The sequence below is a fragment of the Eretmochelys imbricata genome, chromosome 4 (genome assembly GCF_965152235.1).
Source record: "Eretmochelys imbricata isolate rEreImb1 chromosome 4, rEreImb1.hap1, whole genome shotgun sequence".
Taxonomy (NCBI): domain Eukaryota; kingdom Metazoa; phylum Chordata; order Testudines; family Cheloniidae; genus Eretmochelys; species Eretmochelys imbricata.
Genome location: NC_135575.1, coordinates 14,882,781 through 14,903,255, shown reverse-complemented (window position 1 = coordinate 14,903,255; position 20,475 = coordinate 14,882,781). Strand labels below are relative to the sequence as shown.

Here is a 20,475-nt window from a genome sequence, read left to right as displayed (position 1 = left end):
CATTGTGGATAATATTTGTTATGAGGTCATCCCCTTTCTCCATTCATAAACTGATCCCTATTTTAAAATAACTATGAGCCAAATCCTCAGCTGGTACAAATCACTGCATTCCCCACCGTGGAGCTTTGCTAATTTACACCATCTGACAGTCTAGCTCTCTTATTCAAAAATACTCACTGAATAGTTTGGACAAATATTTTTCAGCCTATGCGTCAGTCAGTCATAAAACTCTTTGCAAACCGATCACTGTTCATCATTCCTATTGCATGGTTGGGCCCCAAATCTCTCTGACTAGTGGAATGACATTTTTTAAAATGGGAGAATTGTGAATAAGAAATAAAGCACTCCTGGGATGAATCATTTTTTGATGTGTGTTAAAACTAGTGACTTGCAAACATTTTCACAACTCTCTGCCAGTTGTTCAGATCATCAGGAATAACTCAAACCCATGAAATGTAGAACTCAAACTCACGTCAAAACTGCACAACTCACATCTTTTACTATTTGACCAGCTTTCCTCGTGGATGTTACCTCAGGTCATCTCCAAGAAGTTGTGGGCTGCTATTTGGTCCTACACAATGGGGAAGGGTCAATCCCATCTTCTAGATAACAGAGATACATTGTCTGAAATGGGGCTCTTTCTCCCTTGGGACATGTACATTCTAAGGTTCAGTTTCATCTTTGTTTCCATAAGTGTCCTGGAATCTGAACACAAGCACAGGATATGTCATTCCACATCTTTAGTTTTTGTTTTTCTGAGAATTCTGGGGCCAATTAAATGTGGAATCAATGTATCAATCAATCAATGTGCCACATCAACTTGTGATATTTTTCTTTAGCCAAATAGAGAATCAGATTCACTAGCAGCTCTGACTTCTTTCTGCTACTCTAATCATGCAAAGCAACCATAAATACATCTTAAGTGTCCAGTGTATGTCTGCCATTGGAGCAGTGCAAAGCATCTGTGCTTCCTGATGAGTCTGGTATCTCATCTTTTATAAAAAAAATTAATTTCAAAATAGTTTATTAGATAGCTGCAATTACAGATTAATTCCTGAACTTAATATTCCTAGCTAGCCAAACCATTATCTGCACATCATTAGTCCAGATCACTTTTGTATAAATATTTGCTACGAATATGCATGTTTATGGGATTAGGCTAAATGATACATTAATAAGATCCCTTGAATCCCTTTTATGTCATTTGAGAAGGTAATTTACACAAATCTTTTTCTGTCTTGGTGTTGGAAAGCTAATGAATTTACCAGGTCTTCAAAACAAAAAGTTCCAGGTAACAAACTTCATAAGCAAATAATTTTATCAAATTCATTTTTGGCAAGGATATTTCCCATTTTGTAATCTTCAGGCCAAATGGATAGTGTCTAGTGTATGGTTAATCTTTTACAGACACCGCCTGAGAAGAGTATATTAATCAATGCTCTTTCCATCAGTCTTTCTACCATTCCTGAATAATTCATCCCCAAAAAATAAGCCGCAACCATGAAGTGGCTAGCATTTATTTCTTTTACTTTACTCTTCAGTTTTGGTATATCCAGAGATCTGAAAAGATCTGCTAGAGATGCAGGTAAGAAAGATCTATATTAGCTACTTGCTTTCATGTTGTCTTTGCAAACCTTGTATTTTATAATTGTTTTGGTGACTGGTTGAAGTTAATTTTGCCATTTCATAACTGAACTTTAAAGGCATGATCCAAAGTCAATGGAAATTAATGAAACAATTACCACTTACTTCAGGAGGCTTAGAATCACACCCCAAAAAGGAATGTAGAAATCCCATAATCTTAGGTAGGCCTGAAGCAATATCCTTCCAGATAACACCTGTAGTAATTACGTTTTATCTAGTGAAAGTCTCTCTTTTACTTTCAGTTAGTGTAATTGTTCTTCACTGCTTCAAAAAAATCACCAAGTAGTGTTATTAGGGCAGAATGGCTGCCAAGTTCCACCCCAGAGGTGTATGAAGTACAGTGGTAGATGAATGATTGCTTTATGCACACATCTTGCAAAGAGCCTTGGAATGAACAATGCTGTATAATCATAAGCTACATTCACTGCAGATAGGCCAAACTGAAATCTTTTATATGACACTTCCACTCACTGAGGACAATGGTGATTTGCATACAGTGGAACAAGAATCCAACCCAACCTGGCTTTAATTTTGAGTTTGCAAAATAAAAACTCTTCCAACAGATCCCCAAACCAAAATGTATCGTCCTCATCTCATCTCCAGTTTGAATAGTACAATGGTTGTCATTGAAAGTCCACACTTGCCAATAGTTATAGGCCTGGTCTACACCAGAAAATTAGGTTGGCATAACTATGTCTCTCAGGGGTGTGAAAAATCCACATCCCTGAGTGGCAGAGTTATTCCAGTCTAAGTCGCTGTGTAGACAGTGCTAGGTCAATGGAAAAATTCTTCTGTTGACTGAGCTATCACCTCTTGGGGAGGTGGATTATCTATGCAAATGAGAGAACCCAGCCTGTCGGCACAGGTAGTGTCTATACTAAGTGTAGACATACTCATGGTAGTTATTTCCTATACTTGAAATAGGAACATACTTATGCAGTTAAACACTAAATCAGAAAAATGCCAGTGGTGGGAATATTTTACTTAGGATAGATTAGCACATGTAAGAGGCCAGGGTAGCCAATGGCAAGTGGAATAGGTGGGCCAGATGAGATGAGATTAGAGAGAGGGAGAATACAGGGTTAGCAGAAATGCAGGTTAGCAAGTGGTGGGATTTCTAAAGTGCTCAGCATTGGCCTTTCTCCGATCCCACTGAAATCAGTGGGAAAATTGCCAGAGTTCAAGAGTTAGGTTAATGGTGAACATGTTTGAAAATCCCACCCCAAATGCCCAGAATATATTCGCTATAGGGGCACGATTCTATACATAGCTAATGTAAAAAATGATCCTCATTGTTCTCTTTTCTTTTTCCACTCAGAACACAAGAGTGAGATTGTCCACCGTTTCAACGATTTAAAAGAAGATACTTTTAAAGGAGCGTAAGTGACCATTCGAGTTATGTTCTGTAGTGATAATCATCCTCATCATTTTACATTTTTAGTTGGCCAAAAAACCCCATCAAGATGAATCAATAGAATACACGAGACATATAAACAAAGAATGTGACAGAAATTTTAGCCTTCTAAATGTCCAGTTAGATAATATATGGATAAAACTTGCTTGCTGAAGCAGTCACAATCCTACATTTGGTTGATGCTCAGGGGTGAGCGACGGTATCATTGTCTGGCCTTGTGGCAACACAATACATTGCTCCTTGCAAGATTTAGTCAGAGTCCCTCAGTGACCCGCTAGGGCCTAAGAGTAGTGTGGTAGTGTGATTCCCTCTGGATGACTGAAGGAGTCACATTTATAGATCAAACGGATGTTTATTTGAGACAAGTCAGCTTGACCTATGTAGTTTTTAGGCATGATGGAGATAACAGAAGATCTCATTATTCAACAATGACAATAATAATTAACTTATAGCACCTACAGGTGTGCTGGGTACAAGTTCCAGGAAACACACAGAAGAAAAGTCCGTGGTCTGAGGCACTTATAGTCTATGTCATGGTCTTGCTAGAGAAGTGTTAAGATAAACCATACACTAGGAAGAGGAATGGACAAGGAAGGATACTGATTGTGGAAATATGATTATGTGGTTTCTCAGTTTAGGCACCTGTTTGACATTTGAATGCACAATTTTTGCTCTCAGCCATTTGCACGATAGTGCATACAAGTTTGTGTACACTGGTACTGAGGCCCCTGGAACATCTGGCCCTCACTAATTTTGTTGAGCCTACAGCAAACTTCTTGCCTGCCTCTTTCACTCAGTGGTTCTCTGTCTGGTTACCAAAGATACCAGCAAAGTCTCTGAATCCAGAAGAAGACTAGCACTTCAGGGAAGTTTTTTTTCCCCCCCTTATCTACATCTTTACAAATATGCTTTGTGTTTCAGTGCCCTGATCACATTTGCCCAGTTTCTCTACAAGTGCCCTTATGAAGAGATAGCTAAACAGGTGAAGGATGTCATGGATCTTGCACACAAGTGTGTTGCCAATGAGCAGGACCCGGAGTGTTTGAAACCAGTGGTAGGCAAAGAGTCCATTGTTATTGTGATTCTTCTCTGTTTACACTGCAAATACAGCATTATGATAAAGCACTCAGTAGCAATCTTTAATACTGAACCAAAATCACTTATTGGTATTTCATCACAAAACTTTAAGACTCTCAGGTTTTGATACTGCTAGCGAGCTACTCTCCATTGTATATATATTCTGAAACATGGTGCTTGATTCTCTTACATTTTGAGAGTGGGATTTCCAAAAGCATCTAAATGACTTACGAGCCTATGTTCCATTCATTTTCAATGGGATGCGGGGTCTTAAGTCTTTGCTCAGATTTTCAAAGATGCTTAGGTGTCTAAAATGCATATAGGTATTTAGCTTACTTAGGCATTTTAGAAAATCCCAGTAGTAGGCACCTAAGCATCTATGCATCTTCAGGTACCTAAATAACTTTGAAAATCTAGCCCTTAGGCACTTTTGAAAATGTTTAGCCTGAGTGCATTAAATTTCCACAGATGCTTGCCCAGTCAAGTCAATCACAATTTGAAAACACCTGAATTCTGAATGCTTTGAAATTTGGATCCAGACCTGAAATTTGCAACTTGGGCTCAGCCACATTAACATATGCTCATAGGCAGCACTATAGTTAATGTGCCAGTTTGAAACTGTATTCTAGCTCATTCTAACTGGTAATTCAACTAACAGGAATCCGATGGCTTCTTCTCAAAGGCTGCCCAAATTAATATTTAACTATAGGAATAACAATTGCTTCCCAAATTCACCCACATATGCTCATTGACTTCAGTGAGGCTACCTGCATAAGGTGAGCAGGATTTGTTCTAGAGCCTACTAAGTCAAACCTCCAGTGAATCCATCCCAATAATGAAGCATTAAAATGGTAAATTAAAGTAATATAAATATAGGACCAGATTTTCAGGTGATCTCAATTGGCAAAACTCTAATTAAGTCAATGGAGCTGTGTCAATGTACACCAGGTGAGATTCTGGCTCATGAATTCTAATTCTTTTCAGATTAGATGTATTTTATAAAAATCTAGATGACTGAAAATTTACATCAGACATTCCATGAACAACCTTAACTCTGACCCTAGTCAATGTATTTTCCCCTATAGCCTACTATCGTCCTGGATGAAATCTGCAAAATAGAGATGCTTGGTCAAGCATATGGCGAAATGGCCAACTGCTGTAGCAAAGCTGACCCCGAAAGAAATCAGTGTTTCCTGTCATTCAAACATTCTTCTCCAGGGTTCCTTCCTCCATATCAAAGACCTGAGCCTGAAGTAATGTGCAAGACATTCCAAGAAAACAAAGAGTCGTTTATGGCACAGTAAGAACATTGATTTTATATTATATATTTTTAGTCGTGGAGAAGAGCAGTGTTCACCATGCTGCCTGTGCTATCCTGCCACACAGGAGCACATTTTAGAAAAACTGCCTCTGTGTGTGTGCGGAAACCGCTGCACACACACATTGTGAACACTCGACTAGGTCACTTATGCAGTTTTTAGAATATACAGCTGGTCAAAATTAGAAATTTTAATGAAAATTTTCACTGAATGTAGTTGCTAGACTGGATTGAATTTTTTCATTTGAGAATTTTCTTTGAAATCTTGCTTTTTGGCAAACCTTTCCCCCCTTCATTTCTGGTTTTTGGATTTCTCTTCCACCCCCCCTCCCCTTGTTCCTCTTCTCATTTTGTTACTGAAGAGAGACAGGGAAATGTTAAAAAGAGAGAGAAAAAAGCTGCAGTCTGCTCTCCCCAAAAACCTCTTTAAAAGGGATTTTTTTGTTTATTTCCCTTTAAAAAAAATCAGGGAATTTTGCAAGTTTTGCTCCCCCAAATAAATAAACGAATAAAGAATGTTAACAAAAATCTGAGCAGCTGAAAATGTAAGGAGTTCACACAAAAATCTGCAATACAGCTGAGAACTGGGCATGTATCATTGGTAGTTACCAGAGCTAGAACTGGTTTGTTTTAGTATAGAATTGTTTAATAAAAGCTTTCTATAGACTAGAGGCTATTTGTTGCTGGTTGTAACACACATTTGTTTTGCATTTTCTTTTCAGTCACATTTATGAGGTCTCAAGACGGCACCCATTTCTTTATGCCCCCACAATCCTTGCTCTGGCTGTTGACGTTGAGCATGCAATTGAACACTGTTGCAAAGAGGCCACCATTAGCGTTTGCTTGGATGGAAAGGTATTCAGATTTTCAGTGTGAAAAACCAAATATTGCTAACTATTAAAAAGTTTAATTCTGCTCTTAACTGTACTTCTGTTTATTGAACAATTTTAACCTTAAGGGGACACAAACAAATTTTGTTTAATAACATTTTTCAAATAATTTTGTTCTGTCAATTTTTTTACAATAATCTCTAGGAATTTTGAAATTAAAATCTGCCTCTCTCCCCCCTCGTATCTGTATATACTAATCTGTTTTTTTTAAAGCAATGCACACAAATGACAGATTACTGGCATTGAATGTAGTGGTGTGTGAAAATGGCAGGGGAAATATTGATAAAAATTATATGAAAATAGTTATAGTTATGTTCCAGGTCATCTAATTGCCTGGAAAGTTTGCTTTTTGTGAAATTTTCATAAAGTGGGTGGCTTCATGCAGCAAAATGTGTGTGTGTGTGTGGTGGGGGGCGGGGGGAAGGAAATCACATTTTTGCATGTTTGTGTGTGAAAACTGATCTTCGTCTGAATAAATACTACCTGACCTCTCACAGAAAACTATCTGCTCATGAACGAATCAGTATGTTACAGACAGAGGGTTGAAAAATTTCACATTTTGAAATTTCATGATACGAGTATATATTTTTACCATCAAAAATTTTGCAAGATTTTTATCCCTTTCCCAACCCATTCTGTCAATCCGTGATCATTATTGCTCAGCTGTACTAAATATTGGCAATATACATTCCTTAGGAAAAAAATCACATGCTTATTGCCTGGGTCTAGACTGTGATGGAGCAGCATGCAGTACAGGAGAGCAAGGGGGAGTAAGACACACCTTAGGTCCAGGCATGCAGGGGTAAGCAGTCACTGTACTTCCTGCCCTGAGCAGATAGGACATGAAACATTAACAGCTTTGGTTCTGCTTTCTTTTCAACTGCATGCACTCTCATGATTTGGTACCAGTATGGATCTGTAGCAGAGTATCTCCCTTGACATACAGTTTATGGGGAAGTTACGATCTAGCCATTAACCTACTTTTAGAACGCTATGGGCTAAATTCTGCCTTTACTAATACTCAGACACAGTGATTATTCACTCCCAGTTATTTCAATGTGGTGGGTCAGGTAGGTGGCACAGAGAGTAGCATACAGTCCTACGAGCATAGGGCTGTGTAGTCCCATTCAAATCAACTGAGCTATTTGCAGAGCAAGGTGCTTCTTACACAGGAGGCGAGTAGTAGAATTTGGGTGCACAATACACCCACACACAAAATAAAGGGCTGGAGCTAAGGATTGCCTAATGAACTCTAGGTTTGCTTGGACTTTTAGTTAATCAGGAAAGAGCCCTTTGTGTTTCTAAACTGGCGCTGCCAGCCTTTTCTTTTCTAATCCATGAAATGTGATCATTTCGTTTAACAATGTGCTTGTTATTACTCTAGCTTTCTTTGATAAAGGAAAGAGTCCTACTTCTGAGCAAGAAGTACACCTACACCTGTGGAATCCTGAAGAAGTTCGGAGAAAGAACTTTCCAGGCAAAGTAAGTCTCTGACCCCTACTTTAGAATAAAAATCGAGTAGTTGTCATAAGACCTGAAGACACATCAGAGAAAAGCATCAGAAACAAATCAGTAACTTGTTTGCATGTGCTGAGTTTGATGCTCCTCCTTCTAATACATGCGGAGGTGCTTTTTGCAGAAGGAATAACTAGCACTGACAGCCATTCTGAAATCCAGTGTAAAGATTAGGCCAGGAAAGCGTTTTCCCAGTTATGGGCCAATTCCTACTGTGCTTCTGCTAAGCTCCCATTGATTTCAATGTCTAATAGAATTGTGGGTTAGTTTTAGTATATTGACACACACTAAGGAAGAATTATATTTTTTACGTTAATGGTGAATGTTAGTGAAAGGCTAGCCACATGGGCTAAAGGCAGATTTAACCATCTCTAGAATTCATTTTGCCAAACTGTTCGCTCAGCTATGGAGTTGCATAGGATGGTGTCACTTACCTCAGAATCAGAGACTCTGATGTTCTTAATCTACCTTTCTTCAAATTTATATATATATATATATAGCTTGGAGATTTTGGTGATGGGCACTTTTGTAAATGACAAAAATCAATCAATCCGGACAGGGACAGCACCAACCTCTTTTGGGGGAGGGTGTGTGGATGGCTGAGGTGGGCTAGACAGGAAATTGGAGGGGCTGCACCTCCCCTTGAGGCCCTGCCCCTCTCCGTCATCCAATCCCCTGCTCCTCCTTAGGTAAATGGTAGCTCCACCTCCCCCCGCCAGAGGCCCTGCCCAGGTTGGAGGCCAGAAGCTGGAGCTGGGCAGTGCTGGGGGGGGGGGGCTATAACTCCTATAGCTCCACAACCCCCCTCCTCTGCTAGTCCCTGAATCCGGAGCCTGTTCCAGAAGACAGAAGGGAGCCCCGTCCCCAGCAGAATTGTAGTTCAGTTGCAGATTTATAGATTTTAAGGTCAGTAGAGGGTCCGTCTAATGATCTAGTCTAACTTTCCGCATAACAGAAGAGACAGATTACACCCAGTGATTCCTGCAAGTAGCCCAGTACCTTGAAGTTGAACTAGTGCATTTGTTTTAGAAGAGCCACACACACGGAACCAATTTAAAGACTCCCAGTGATGAAATATTTCCCTTAACCCTGCGTAATTTAAAGCAGGGTGGATACAATTCAGTGATTAAAAAATAAGTTGTATTTCATTTAAATTAAATACAAGTTTTTAAAAATAATCCTATTTAAAATTAAATTTGAAATTATGGCATCTTATGTTAAAGCCTAAATGTATTACAATCTATTAAAACATTTAGATTAAATAAAATATATATGAAACAGTACATGGCTGCTGCCAAGATTTTAAGAAAGTCAAGCCACTCACCTGGTAGTAGTTACTATATAAGACCCTGGAACCAGTTTGTTGAAAAACTTAATTAAGAAATTACAGCAGAATCCTCTTCTATGGGTGCAGTGAGAATATTGTTTTCAGTTCAGTTCACTGACTAGTCATTTAAAGTTAAGAAGCCAATGGGAGTTAAAAAACAAAAACAAACAAACAGCAGAAAAGCTTGTTTTCCTCTTCCAATCTATGAACAGAAATGAGGTGTGAGAGAATGAGATATACTAGTTCTAAAATCATTAGTTTTATTTAACTAAAAAACAAGGTAAAATGCTGTTTTTGTGTATTTAACTGAATTTGAATTTGCACCCAAATAGAGCTTGACACAAATCACAAGTACAAAATTAATCAGCTTCTTGTAAATAAGAAATGCATCATTCACCATTTGTTAACAATCAAAAATGTGAAAATTAAGTTTCTGATTAAATGTACATTTAGCTATATAATTGCTTAAATAAATGTGTATAGATAAAGTGTGTCCTCCTAGTTAGTCAGAAGATGACCAAGTTTAGTGTAAATGCTATATTTGGTTACAAATCAACATGTTTTAATAATTACCAGCCAATGAGACTTTCTTTAGGGGTAGAGTGGAAACCCTAAAAAAGTACAAATACAAAACAAAATGAAAATCACTGATTTAATTCAAGCTCTTCTGTTTGCTGATTTAAGTCATGACTAAAATAAATGATTTAAAATTGCTTTATTTAAACCAATCCATCATGATTTAGAGTAACCTAAATTGTAATGACTTGCAAGTTTCATTTTCAATACAGAGCTTTAAATCAGACATTTTTCTGATTTTTCCCCTTTTTAGTACTCTTGCTTTAATTAGCCAAAAATTTCCTAAGGCTTCATTTTCAGAGATTTCCAAAATTGTAAAGGATATCGTACATGTCCATGTGGAGTGTTGTGCTGGTGACATGATCGAATGTACAGATGACAGGGTAAGTTACATTGCTTTTGCCTCATATTGACATATTTGAAAAAATCAGAACACTGCCTGTTCCCTTACAATGATACACCTATACACTCTTCGCTGGTTGGCACCTTAAAAAGTCAGAGCTGGATCCTCAGCTAGTGTAAATTGGGCCAATTTACACCAACTCTGGATCTGTTACATTAAAAGAACAGTAAGGTTGCAAAGTCAAACATTCAAAAAAGTTAGGAAATGCCAGGAACAAATTTGCCTGTGCCACCTTAATTTGCCCTGCTTGTGTATATGTATTACAATACAGTCTTTAATTATGTGACACTTACTGTACTATTTTTTCCATGTTAATATTTTTTTAAACATAGTTTGTCATGTTGGATTGGAACTTTTCCATTCACCACAAAGACCTCTGCCACTTGAATTAATGGAGTAACTGATAGTAGTAGATCATTAATCAGTCTGGGGGATGGGACACTTTGCCAGTGGGTTTCATTGATAGTTGCTGACAGCGGAGGAACAGGGAGACTCAGAGATCTCGGGTTCCATTCTGGGTACTGGAGAGGCATGTGCTCTAGTGGGCACAAACTCTCCTGACTGTTCACCCCCTCTAGCTTTCTAATGACAAGGAAGGGACATCACCACCCCATGCTGGCCCAGGGTTGCCATGGCTCCAACCATGTTTCAGCAGACAGCAGTGCCTACAGCTGGAACTCCATTAGCTCTGGCTGCTCTTCACTAGGCAGAAAGCAGCCTAATGGAGTTTCTGGTGTAGCCGCCTGAAAAAACTGTTTCCCCTCTCTAGTGAGTCTCCCATTTCCTTAACAAATTGGCAAGCTCAGCTCTGACTTTGGCCTCAAAACTGGAAAAAGAAAAGCAACTGGGAAACTAAAAATAAGTAGTTGCTTATAAAGGCCTTTTAACTGACACAGTATCATTCCTTTTGCAGGCAGAGGTTGTGAACTATATCTGCTCTAAACAAGACATCTTCTCCAGTAAAATAAAAGATTGTTGTGAGAAGCCAGTGGTGGAACGAAGTGAGTGTGTTGTTAGGGCACAGTTTGATGACACACCTGAAGGCTTGCCCTTGCTAGCTAAGAAGTACATAGAAGACAAGGAGGTGTGCAAACCCTTTACTGCAGGGCAAGATGTCTTCATGGCAGAGTACGTATAGCAAATGTCACATGTTCTTGTGTCTGGCCTTAGCTCATTACGTTTGTATGTACACAGAGGGACTGATAGGCCAGAAGTAGATTTATTTGAAATGACTAAAATATAAAGGGCCAGATGTCCTGCTGGTGACGTCTCTGAAGTATGTCATTTTACACCACCTGAGGATCTGTGCTGCAGAGTATTGTAATCAAGTATATAATGGAGAGATTCCTTTTTCTGGTTCTTTGAGTGGCTGACCTATCGCTTATGGCATCTTGAAATTCTATCCATTTTCCTCTATTGTAATTCCCACATTTTGCGACACATTGTATTTACCACCATCCTTTTGAAGATAAATTGCAGGTCATCAGTGCTTCTCTTCAGTTTGTCAGTGGCATGAGATTCCTTTACATTCAGTAGTTCCATGTGCTTCATCTGTAATATCTAATTTTAAAAGTTTTTTTTGTTCCTGGGCCGCAGCTTCTCCATCAGCAGCCATGTTGACAGACTGTTCTTATAGCTCCAAAAGCTGTACTCTATTAGTCAGGCTGCTGCTCCACCGCCTGTGCACAGGAGAACTGTAGCCAAACTGGAAAAAACTGTACCCATGACAAGCATGTAATCATGTTACTTGTTAGAGGCTACTACATTCTTAAACTCTAATGTTGGCAGTTTTCCTGTTCCAGATTTCTTTATGAATATTCGAGAAGGCATCCTGAGTTCTCTAGTCAGATGCTTTTGCGGATTGCTAAGGGCTACGAATCCATCCTGAAAGAGTGCTGCAAAAAAGAGAGTGCTTCTGAATGTTACAGTCACGCAGTAAGTTCTACTGTTCAATCACACATAACAGGAAAACATTAGAATGTTTGGGTGATGAACTCTCATGAGTTGATCATGACCGATAGGATTCTGATGGTTAGGGATTTACTGGGGATTAATAAAGGGGATTAGTTGGGATTTGCATAGATGACATAGCATTTCTGTGTTTGTCATTCATGACAAAGACCTATGGTTTTCTGGAATGAATGAATGAAGAATTAGAGTAACTCCATAAAGCACCCCGAGCCCATGTAAAATGACTGAGATCATTAAGTTAAGTTCTAATGGACATGTATGCACATCAAAAAAGCAACCTCATAGAGACATCTTATATGTTAACTTCCGCAGAGGGGCTAAAGATTCAGTGAACACGGAGAATGGATAGTTCTGTGATTCCAGAAACGGTCCCTCAAATTGAGGGTTAAGGCATGTTAGTAGAACAACATATGTTGCCTTTAATTTTGTTGTTCTCTTTTTAATCCATTGAACGATCTCCAAAGTTAAAAGCCCTGTAACTTTTACTAACACTAAATTGGTTTAATAAAAAGATACAAAAATAAAACAAAACTCCAGACATCTTGTATGTAGTAAGTCAAAGCGTTTCCTCCCCTCCCACCCCCGTCAATGGATGGATTTGAATCCACTTTCAAAATCCTATGCTAACCTAATAGGACTAATGGCAGCAATGGCAGTGGCCCCAGTGGGGATCAGGGACACATTGTACTAGGCCTTGTACAAATGTATATAAACAGTCTCTCTCCCAAAGAGTTTACCATTCAGTGAGACATTCTAACTAGACAGAATGGAAGTGGATTTGTTAGAAGGTGACAACTTGCATAAGCTCTTTTTACAGTGCTACTGGAGTCAATTGCTGGAAGATGAAGCTATACAAATTTAAAACTGAAAATAAGTTGCAAATTTTTGCAGTGAGAATAATTAGCTATTGGAAGAATTTACATCCTTGGGTAATAGATTGCTAATTACTTGGAGACTTTTAAACAAGATTGGATGTCTTTCTAACATATGCTCTAGTTCAACCACAAGTTGTTATACTCAGTGCAGGAATTACTGGGTGAAATTCTATACTTGTGATAGGCAGGACATCAAAATAAATGGTTATACTATTCTCTTTGATCCTTAAAATCTATGGCGCTATGATTTTGCAAACCTGGACAAAACTGCACTAAAACTAAAGTGGTGCACAAACACTTTTTTCCATTTGAAACCCACCTATTTGCTTCTATAGCATTTGTGAACCTTCTGTTCACTTTTCACAGATGTCTGTGTGAGCAAAAATATTTTCACAAGAACGTTCATAGACAGAGGAAATACGATGTATACTGTCTAAATGAACATTCACATTAGGAGTGAATAATTCTGAATAATGAACAAGTTCCTACAAGTCAAAGGTCATTCTCAAGAGGAAGGATGATAGAGTGGTTAGGGCAGTAGTCTGTGACTCAGGATATAACATTCAGTTCCCTAGTCTGCCACAGACTTGGTGCATGCCCTTGGGCAAGTCACTTAGGCTGCCTGTGACTCAGGTCCCCATCTGTATATTGAGAATATTTTCCTACCGTTCAGACGTGTTGTGAGGACAAATACAATAATGATTGCAAGGGTCTCAGACACACTGGTGATGAGGGCCATAGGTGTACCTCAGAAATGATGCAATATTTATGAATAGAAAGGGCCTAAATGGGATAGATAGGAGTTCCTTTGTGAGTTGGGTGTACGCTCTAATGAGAGCCTTAGATAAATAACCTGCCTCTAATAATGATTATATTTACTTGCAGGAAGAGAAACTTAGGAGTCACATCCAGGAGACTCAGGAAATAATAAAAACTAACTGTGATCTCCTTGCGAGCTTGGGAGAACATGACTTCCAAAAAGCGTATGTTTCTTTGTTTTGGAGTGGTTTCATGTTTATATAGTGAATGTTCGGGATTTTATAAAGGTGAAATTCTCCAGACCCAAATGAATAAGACAAGGGTACAATTTAACCATTAGCATTTGTTCAGCTGGCAGTGCAGACGATGCCATTATTCCAATTAAGAAGAAGAGTATTTAGAAGTTATGGTATGAACAGGAATGTAGGCTTTCATAGTGTATGTAATAGTAGACTCATTGCTGCTTCTGTTACAACGGCTAAGAATGCAAAAAATTAGTTCAGCTTTGGACCGATATATTTGTATTTCATTGAACAGCCCTATCGAGGTGCTTTATTTAAAAATTTTCTTCATAGTTGAACAATCTAGAATATTTTTTATTTCAGTATCCTTGGCCGCTACACCAGGAAAATGCCTCAAGTGTCACCTGAAACACTGATTGAAATCTCAAAGAAAATGGCAGCCGCTGGTAGCAAGTGCTGCCAGCAACCTGAAGCTAGACACATACCTTGTTTAGAAGAACATGTGAGTACGTTTCTTTCTTTACTGTAGCTTTCTTTTTGATGTGTTTTCTGTGTACTGCACATTTACAACTCTAGGTATTCTGCCCAAATGCAGAGAGAGCAGCAATATTGTTCTCGAAGGTTCAACATCCTGTTAAGGAGGAAGTACAAAGTACGCTCTCTCATGGAGACATTGGCCAATATCTTTTTTTTTAAATAGAAGCCTAAAGTTAGGCTTCCAAATGCATAGGTGGAAATCTGCCCCATTTGCAATGGAGATGATCTCCCCAAATGCTGGTTACCATGTGAAATAGGTTTTATCTGAAAACAGTTTAAAGATTTAGGCATTTCTGAACAAGGGTCTAGATCTGGCAGTGGGCTCATCTTGCTAGGAAGTGATGCCACTTGTGAAACTAGCAAAGAGCACCCAATGGGAGAGACCGTGATTTAGAAAGGGCAACTTTTGTCTAGGACAATCACTTGTCTAAGTCTGAAAAGTTACAGAATGACTGAATGTTTTCATTCTGTTTTCATGGGAGCTCTGCTTAACAAGAAGTGAAAGCTGCCAGCACCCCTGCCTATACTATTGCAACATTAGGAACATGCATTGCTTTTATTAGCATTAAAGCTAAGAGTGCTGTGAACCTTGTTTTGTTGCTCTTCCTCTTTCTTTGTTCAGCTGAGCGTGGTGATTCAGGATATGTGCATGAGACAGGAGGCTACACCTATAAATGAAAAAGTCACACACTGCTGTGATGACTCATATGCTGACAGGAGACCATGTTTCACCAAGATGGGAGCTGATGAAAGCTACAAGCCCCCTCAATTCACCCCTGAACTGTTTACCTTCCATGAAGATTTGTGCACTGCTCCTGCTGAAACACAGCATATAAAACAGCTAACGTAAGATGTCTGTCTGCTAATTCACAGCAGATTTTAGGATTAAGCTCTGATAGAAAAGGAGAGTCACAGTTTAACATAATTTTCCATATGCAGTGTAGTTGTAGCCATGTTGGTCCCAGGATATTAGAGAGACAAGGTGGGTGAGGTAGTATCTTTTATTGGACCAACTTCTATTAGTGAGAGAAACCAGCTTTTGGGCCACACAGAGCTCTTCTTCAGGTGTGGGAAAGGTACTCCCAGAGTCACAGCAAAACGTAAGGTGGGTGAAACCAGACAATCACTACGCTCTCAAAATGAACTTGCACAGGAAAATGATAAAACACAAAAAACACACTATCACCTGTGGGTGAACACTTTTCACAAAGCGATCACTCCTTATCTGACCCTTCAGTCCTCAGCCTCAAAGGAAACCTGCACAACACCTTCAAAAGACGAGCCTGGGAGCTTCAATTCATTACTCTGCTAGACACTAAAAATTATGGACTGAACAGAGACACTGGATTTATGGCTGATTACAACAATCTGTAACCCGCTAACCCCCTCTTTTTGTCCTATGATTGCTAAGTGTTAATGGGCCACTCTACCTTGAATGGTCCCTTGCACATATTGTAACTGCTCGTTTCTAAACAATCTGTTCCACCATGCATTTTGTATGATGCTAGGAGTACCTTTCCCAGTCCTAAAGAAGAGCTCTGTGTGGCTCGAAAGCTTGTCTCTCACCAACAGAAGTTGGTCCAATAAAAGATATTACCTCGCCCACACCTTGTCTCTAAAATTTTCCATACACAGTGTGGAATCATTTGCTACAATAGCACTATGGTAGTCTTACCAGCGAGTTGTCAACACATCATCATTTACTAATGTGATGAATTTTATACCTAGCCAGGGCTTTGCAGCTACTATTTTCACAATTGTAGGCATTCAGTGGGCCAAATTCTCAGTTGGTGTAAGTCAACTGACTATACCAGTATACCCCACCTGAGGATCTGACCCATTGCACTGAAACTTTGAGCAATAATTTCCAATAGTCCAGTTAATTCACTTCACGGTCAACTCATGTAGCTTAAAGAAAAGGAGTACTTGTGGCACCTTAGAGACTAACCAATTTATTTGAGCATCCGATGAAGTGAGCTGTAGCTCATGAAAGCTTATGCTCAAATAAATTGGTTATTCTCTAAAGTGCCACGAGTACTCCTTTTCTTTTTGCGAATACAGACTAACACGGCTGCTACTCTGAAACCTGTCATATAGCTTAGTTTTTTTGTTTTTTAAAGAGGAAGAATTTTCTATGTTTTAGGATCCAGCAGCATGTGAGAACGACTTTAGGCAGTGATAACATCAATAAGAGGACATGGTTATTCAGCATGAGCCAATACATAGCTGTGCAATGCTAAGTAAGGTGTTATTTTCTCTGAATACTAAAAAGGGTCTATGTTGGCCAGTTTCACATAGTCATCCTAGCAGAGTTAGGTCTTAAAGAGGGACTTTGATGGTGGCTTTTTGCCAATCTGTGCAAGAAGTCTATTCCAGACATAGGGGCAATGTTGCAAAAGGGATGAAGGTGGTTGTGGGAGCAGTGGACAAACAGTGTCATGAGGCTGGAGTTGTAGGTGGAGTGGCAGAAGCAGGGCTGGTGGTTATTTAAAGTTTCCTCTGCATAGTTTTATTATATTCCGCACTTAGGCTTGATCCAAAGTCCATTGGAATCAATGGAAAAACTCCCTTAAACTTCACTGAACATCAGCTCAGGCCCATATGGAGCATATTGTAAAGCCACAACAGGCCCTGGATCTGCACAGGAATCAGGGAAATGTGATATTACAAATTGGTAACTCAAGTCACAATAACTAGTATTAATTTTACTTTGCTGTATTTTGTGTTTGTTTCAGATTGCTTGTCAACCTCATTAAACTAAAGACCACTGTAACAGATGAACAGCTAAAGAAAATCTTAACAGATTTTACTGGCATGGTACAAAAGTGCTGCAAAGCTGAACAACACGAGGCATGCTTTGGGGTAGAGGTATCTCACTATTTTCATGTATTGAGGGTATATTCTTGATTAAAGGCACGCATGGAAAATGTCAATATATATATTTTAATCAAATGTTCAGCAACCTAGAATGGCTCTGTGTGTGAAGAAGCAATAATTTTGCCTAGATGATATACTCTACAGCAATATATATACATATGTGTGTGTGTGTGTGTGTGTGTGTGTGTGTGTATGCATGCATAGAGAATTTATTTAATCTAAAAGATATGTTTAAATCTGCTTGAGCTTGCATCCAACATTTTCCCTTTGTGCTAAAGATTCTTCTAGGATATCCAAAATAGGAGCTTTAAGGATTACAAATGAAAACTGCATCTGTATAATTGCAGAGAGGTCTGAATAATAACATGGAAAGAGGAAGAGCTGGGCAAATTATGTTCTGTGGATATTCATTCCAACTTTTAAACAAGTTTCCTTTGACTAAGCCCTCCAACTCCTTTTGATTTTTGCTTTTGCTGAATATTCAGGCAGACAATCACAGAGACTGTTAATTTTAAGCAAATATTGGAGAACAGTATCAGAAAGCAATTTCTGCAAGTTCTAAGCTTTATGCTTATCCAGTCAGGAGACAGAAGTGTGCAACGTGACTTGTGTCCAGTCAAAACAGTTCAAATTTCAAAATTCAAAAATCAAATATTTGGAAAAAGCTACCTGGGAGCGACCTACTAAGAATTATTCACAGAAATTGGAAAAATAATTTAAGACTCACAGACAACTCAGAGAAAGTATTAAAATTTGTCAAATATTCTTATTTTAAATTACTCAGTTGGCTCTCATGACACATACCCTCCCTTTAAAATGGTCCCCCATCCAATTTTAATAATGATTTATCCTTTAATGCTACTTCTATTATCATCCATATATTGAATATGTTCATATGAGCGTATAACTGAAATATAGAATTGGGGTATTTTAGACTAATTACGTATTTTATTTTTTCTCATTACTCAGATACCACATAGGTGGGTACATTAAAAATGCAAGGACATAATACAGGCAGATAGGATATTAATCTTTTGGAAATAAATTTCTATATAAACGTGTTATCACTTTGAGTTTGCAGAATAAAGTATGAACTCTTGCAGCAAGCCTCTCCCAGGCAAACTGCCACAGGTCTTCCAGCCCTTCAGGACAAGGACCATTATAATTATCTCGTCAAACCTCCTGTGTAACACAGGCTGTAGAATTTAGCTTATAGAAGCTCCCTGCTCAAATACTATGCAATTTCCTTTCTTTGATTCTCTCTTGTAAATATTTGTAATCTTTTTCCAGGATCCAAAACTGATAGCTGAAATTAAAGTCATTTTAGGAATTGTCGGAGTCTAAAGCATTTCAGGTAACAGCAACAATATGTATCTATTGGGATCTCTGTGCATTTAACTGCTCAGAACAAATATGCTCATAATTTAATGTCAGATATCTCCCTTGTTGTTATTTGTGTTACCATGGTGCCTAGGAGGCCTACTAATGGACCAGTATCCCATTGTTCTAGGGTTCTGTACAAACACAGAACAAAAAGATGGTCCTGGCCCCTTATGTATGTGGTTTTTGCTCTTACAGAGAATGTGCCAAAATTTTCTTCCCAAATTCAGAAGGGGTTTCCTAATTACTCCTTTATCATCACTGAACATCTCACTAACTTTGGCGAGCCCAATCCGAAGAATAATCAACATTCTGCTGAAATTCTAGGGTTCTTAATCTAAATGATACATGCTGACAAAGAATCCTTCATAGTAATTTTCATACATTTAACCTTTTAGACCAGGGCAAAGATCAGGCTGGGATTTTCAAAGGAACCTAAGGAGATGGGTGCCTAACTCCCTTAGGCTCTTTTGAGAAAAACCCAAACTATGAACTGTAAATCTCATTCATGATTTTGACTTGTATTTGGACCTCTAAATCATCCCAGATAGGTTAGATGCGATAGCCATACAACCATCATCAAGACTGCATATTGATCAAAGCAAGAGAGAATGGATGGTTTTGGATGGGTTTGGGGGTTAAGGCACTGAACTGGGATTTATGAATTGGAAATCCAGTTTTTATTCCTAAATTGAGGGCAGGTCACAGTCTCTCCTTACCTTAGTTCTTCACCTGCAAAATGGGGGAAGTTCTTACAGTACCTCACTGGGATGTTAGAAGGATAAATTAATATTTGTAAGGTGTTCAGATATTATGGCAACATGATCCATAGAGTTGTAGAAACATGGTAGACCTGTCCAACTGCATATATAGTTACAGTATGATTCTCTACTGATCCCTTTACAAGATGGCTAAATGTGGGTTGTAGCTTAACCCTGTTCCATGACTGGAGATAGAACACAAATACAACTTGTGTGGACGTGATCAAGGCTCTAACTGAGTTGGGGAGCTCTGTGCTTTAACTTGGTCTTCTGGCACAGATGTAGCTGTGCTCAGGACATTCCTATGCTGAGCTGACAATGGAAGTCTGACTTACAACACTGAGAAGCATTATGGTCCCAATCCTACAAGGAGTTACTCACATGCTTAACTTTGTGATGAGAGCAGTCCCAAATGATTTCATAGGGCAAGATCCTGCTCACATTCAAGTTAATGGAAAACTCTGATTGACTTGAATGGTACAGAATCAAGCACATAGTGTGTGAAGTTAAGCATGTGAATAATTTGGAGTACAGAGGCTCTGATCCTGCAATCTTAAACTGTATTTTTTAAAAAAAACCAAAACAAAAAAACCAAGCAGATGATGTGAACAGAACTCTTAACTACCACACATGTACTTTCACAAATGGAATGTGTCACCTTTGGTTATCAGACAGACAGAATTATTGTGTGCAGTGTTGTTGTAGCCGTGTTGGTCCAGGATATTAGAGAGACAAGGTGGGTGAGGAAATATCTTTTATTGGACCAACTTCTTTGGTGAGAGAGGCAAGCTTTTGAGCTTACATAGCTCTTCAGATTTGGGAAAAGAAGAAGAGCTCTATCTAAGCTCAAAAGCTTGTCTCTCTCACCAACAGAACTTGGTCCAATAAAATATTACCTCACCCACCTTG

At 38.7% G+C, this 20,475-nt stretch overlaps 1 protein-coding gene across 1 annotated transcript; it reads left to right on the top strand.

Moving 5' to 3' along the window:
- The first annotated feature begins 1,500 nt into the window (after window positions 1–1,500).
- LOC144263470 (albumin-like) lies at window positions 1,501–18,769 on the top strand. The gene is made up of 14 exons (XM_077814346.1): window positions 1,501–1,585; window positions 2,963–3,023; window positions 3,980–4,112; window positions 5,221–5,435; window positions 6,176–6,308; window positions 7,728–7,825; window positions 10,015–10,144; window positions 11,078–11,292; window positions 11,967–12,099; window positions 13,896–13,993; window positions 14,375–14,513; window positions 15,171–15,394; window positions 17,284–17,416; window positions 18,716–18,769. The coding sequence occupies exons 1-14, from the start codon at window positions 1,501–1,503 to the stop codon at window positions 18,767–18,769; spliced, it is 1,851 nt and encodes a 616-aa protein (XP_077670472.1).
- The last annotated feature ends 1,706 nt before the right edge of the window (window positions 18,770–20,475 follow it).

What these genes read in the sequence shown, in the direction of transcription:
- LOC144263470 (XM_077814346.1), top strand. Translation starts at nt 1,501, where the DNA reads ATGAAGTGGCTAGCATTTATTTCTTTTACTTTACTCTTCAGTTTTGGT. An exon ending in AAGATCTGCTAGAGATGCAG is followed by an intron (nt 1,586 to 2,962) that starts GTAAGAAAGATC and finishes TTTTCCACTCAG; the next exon opens with AACACAAGAGTGAGATTGTC. An exon ending in AAAGAGTCGTTTATGGCACA is followed by an intron (nt 5,436 to 6,175) that starts GTAAGAACATTG and finishes TTTTCTTTTCAG; the next exon opens with TCACATTTATGAGGTCTCAA.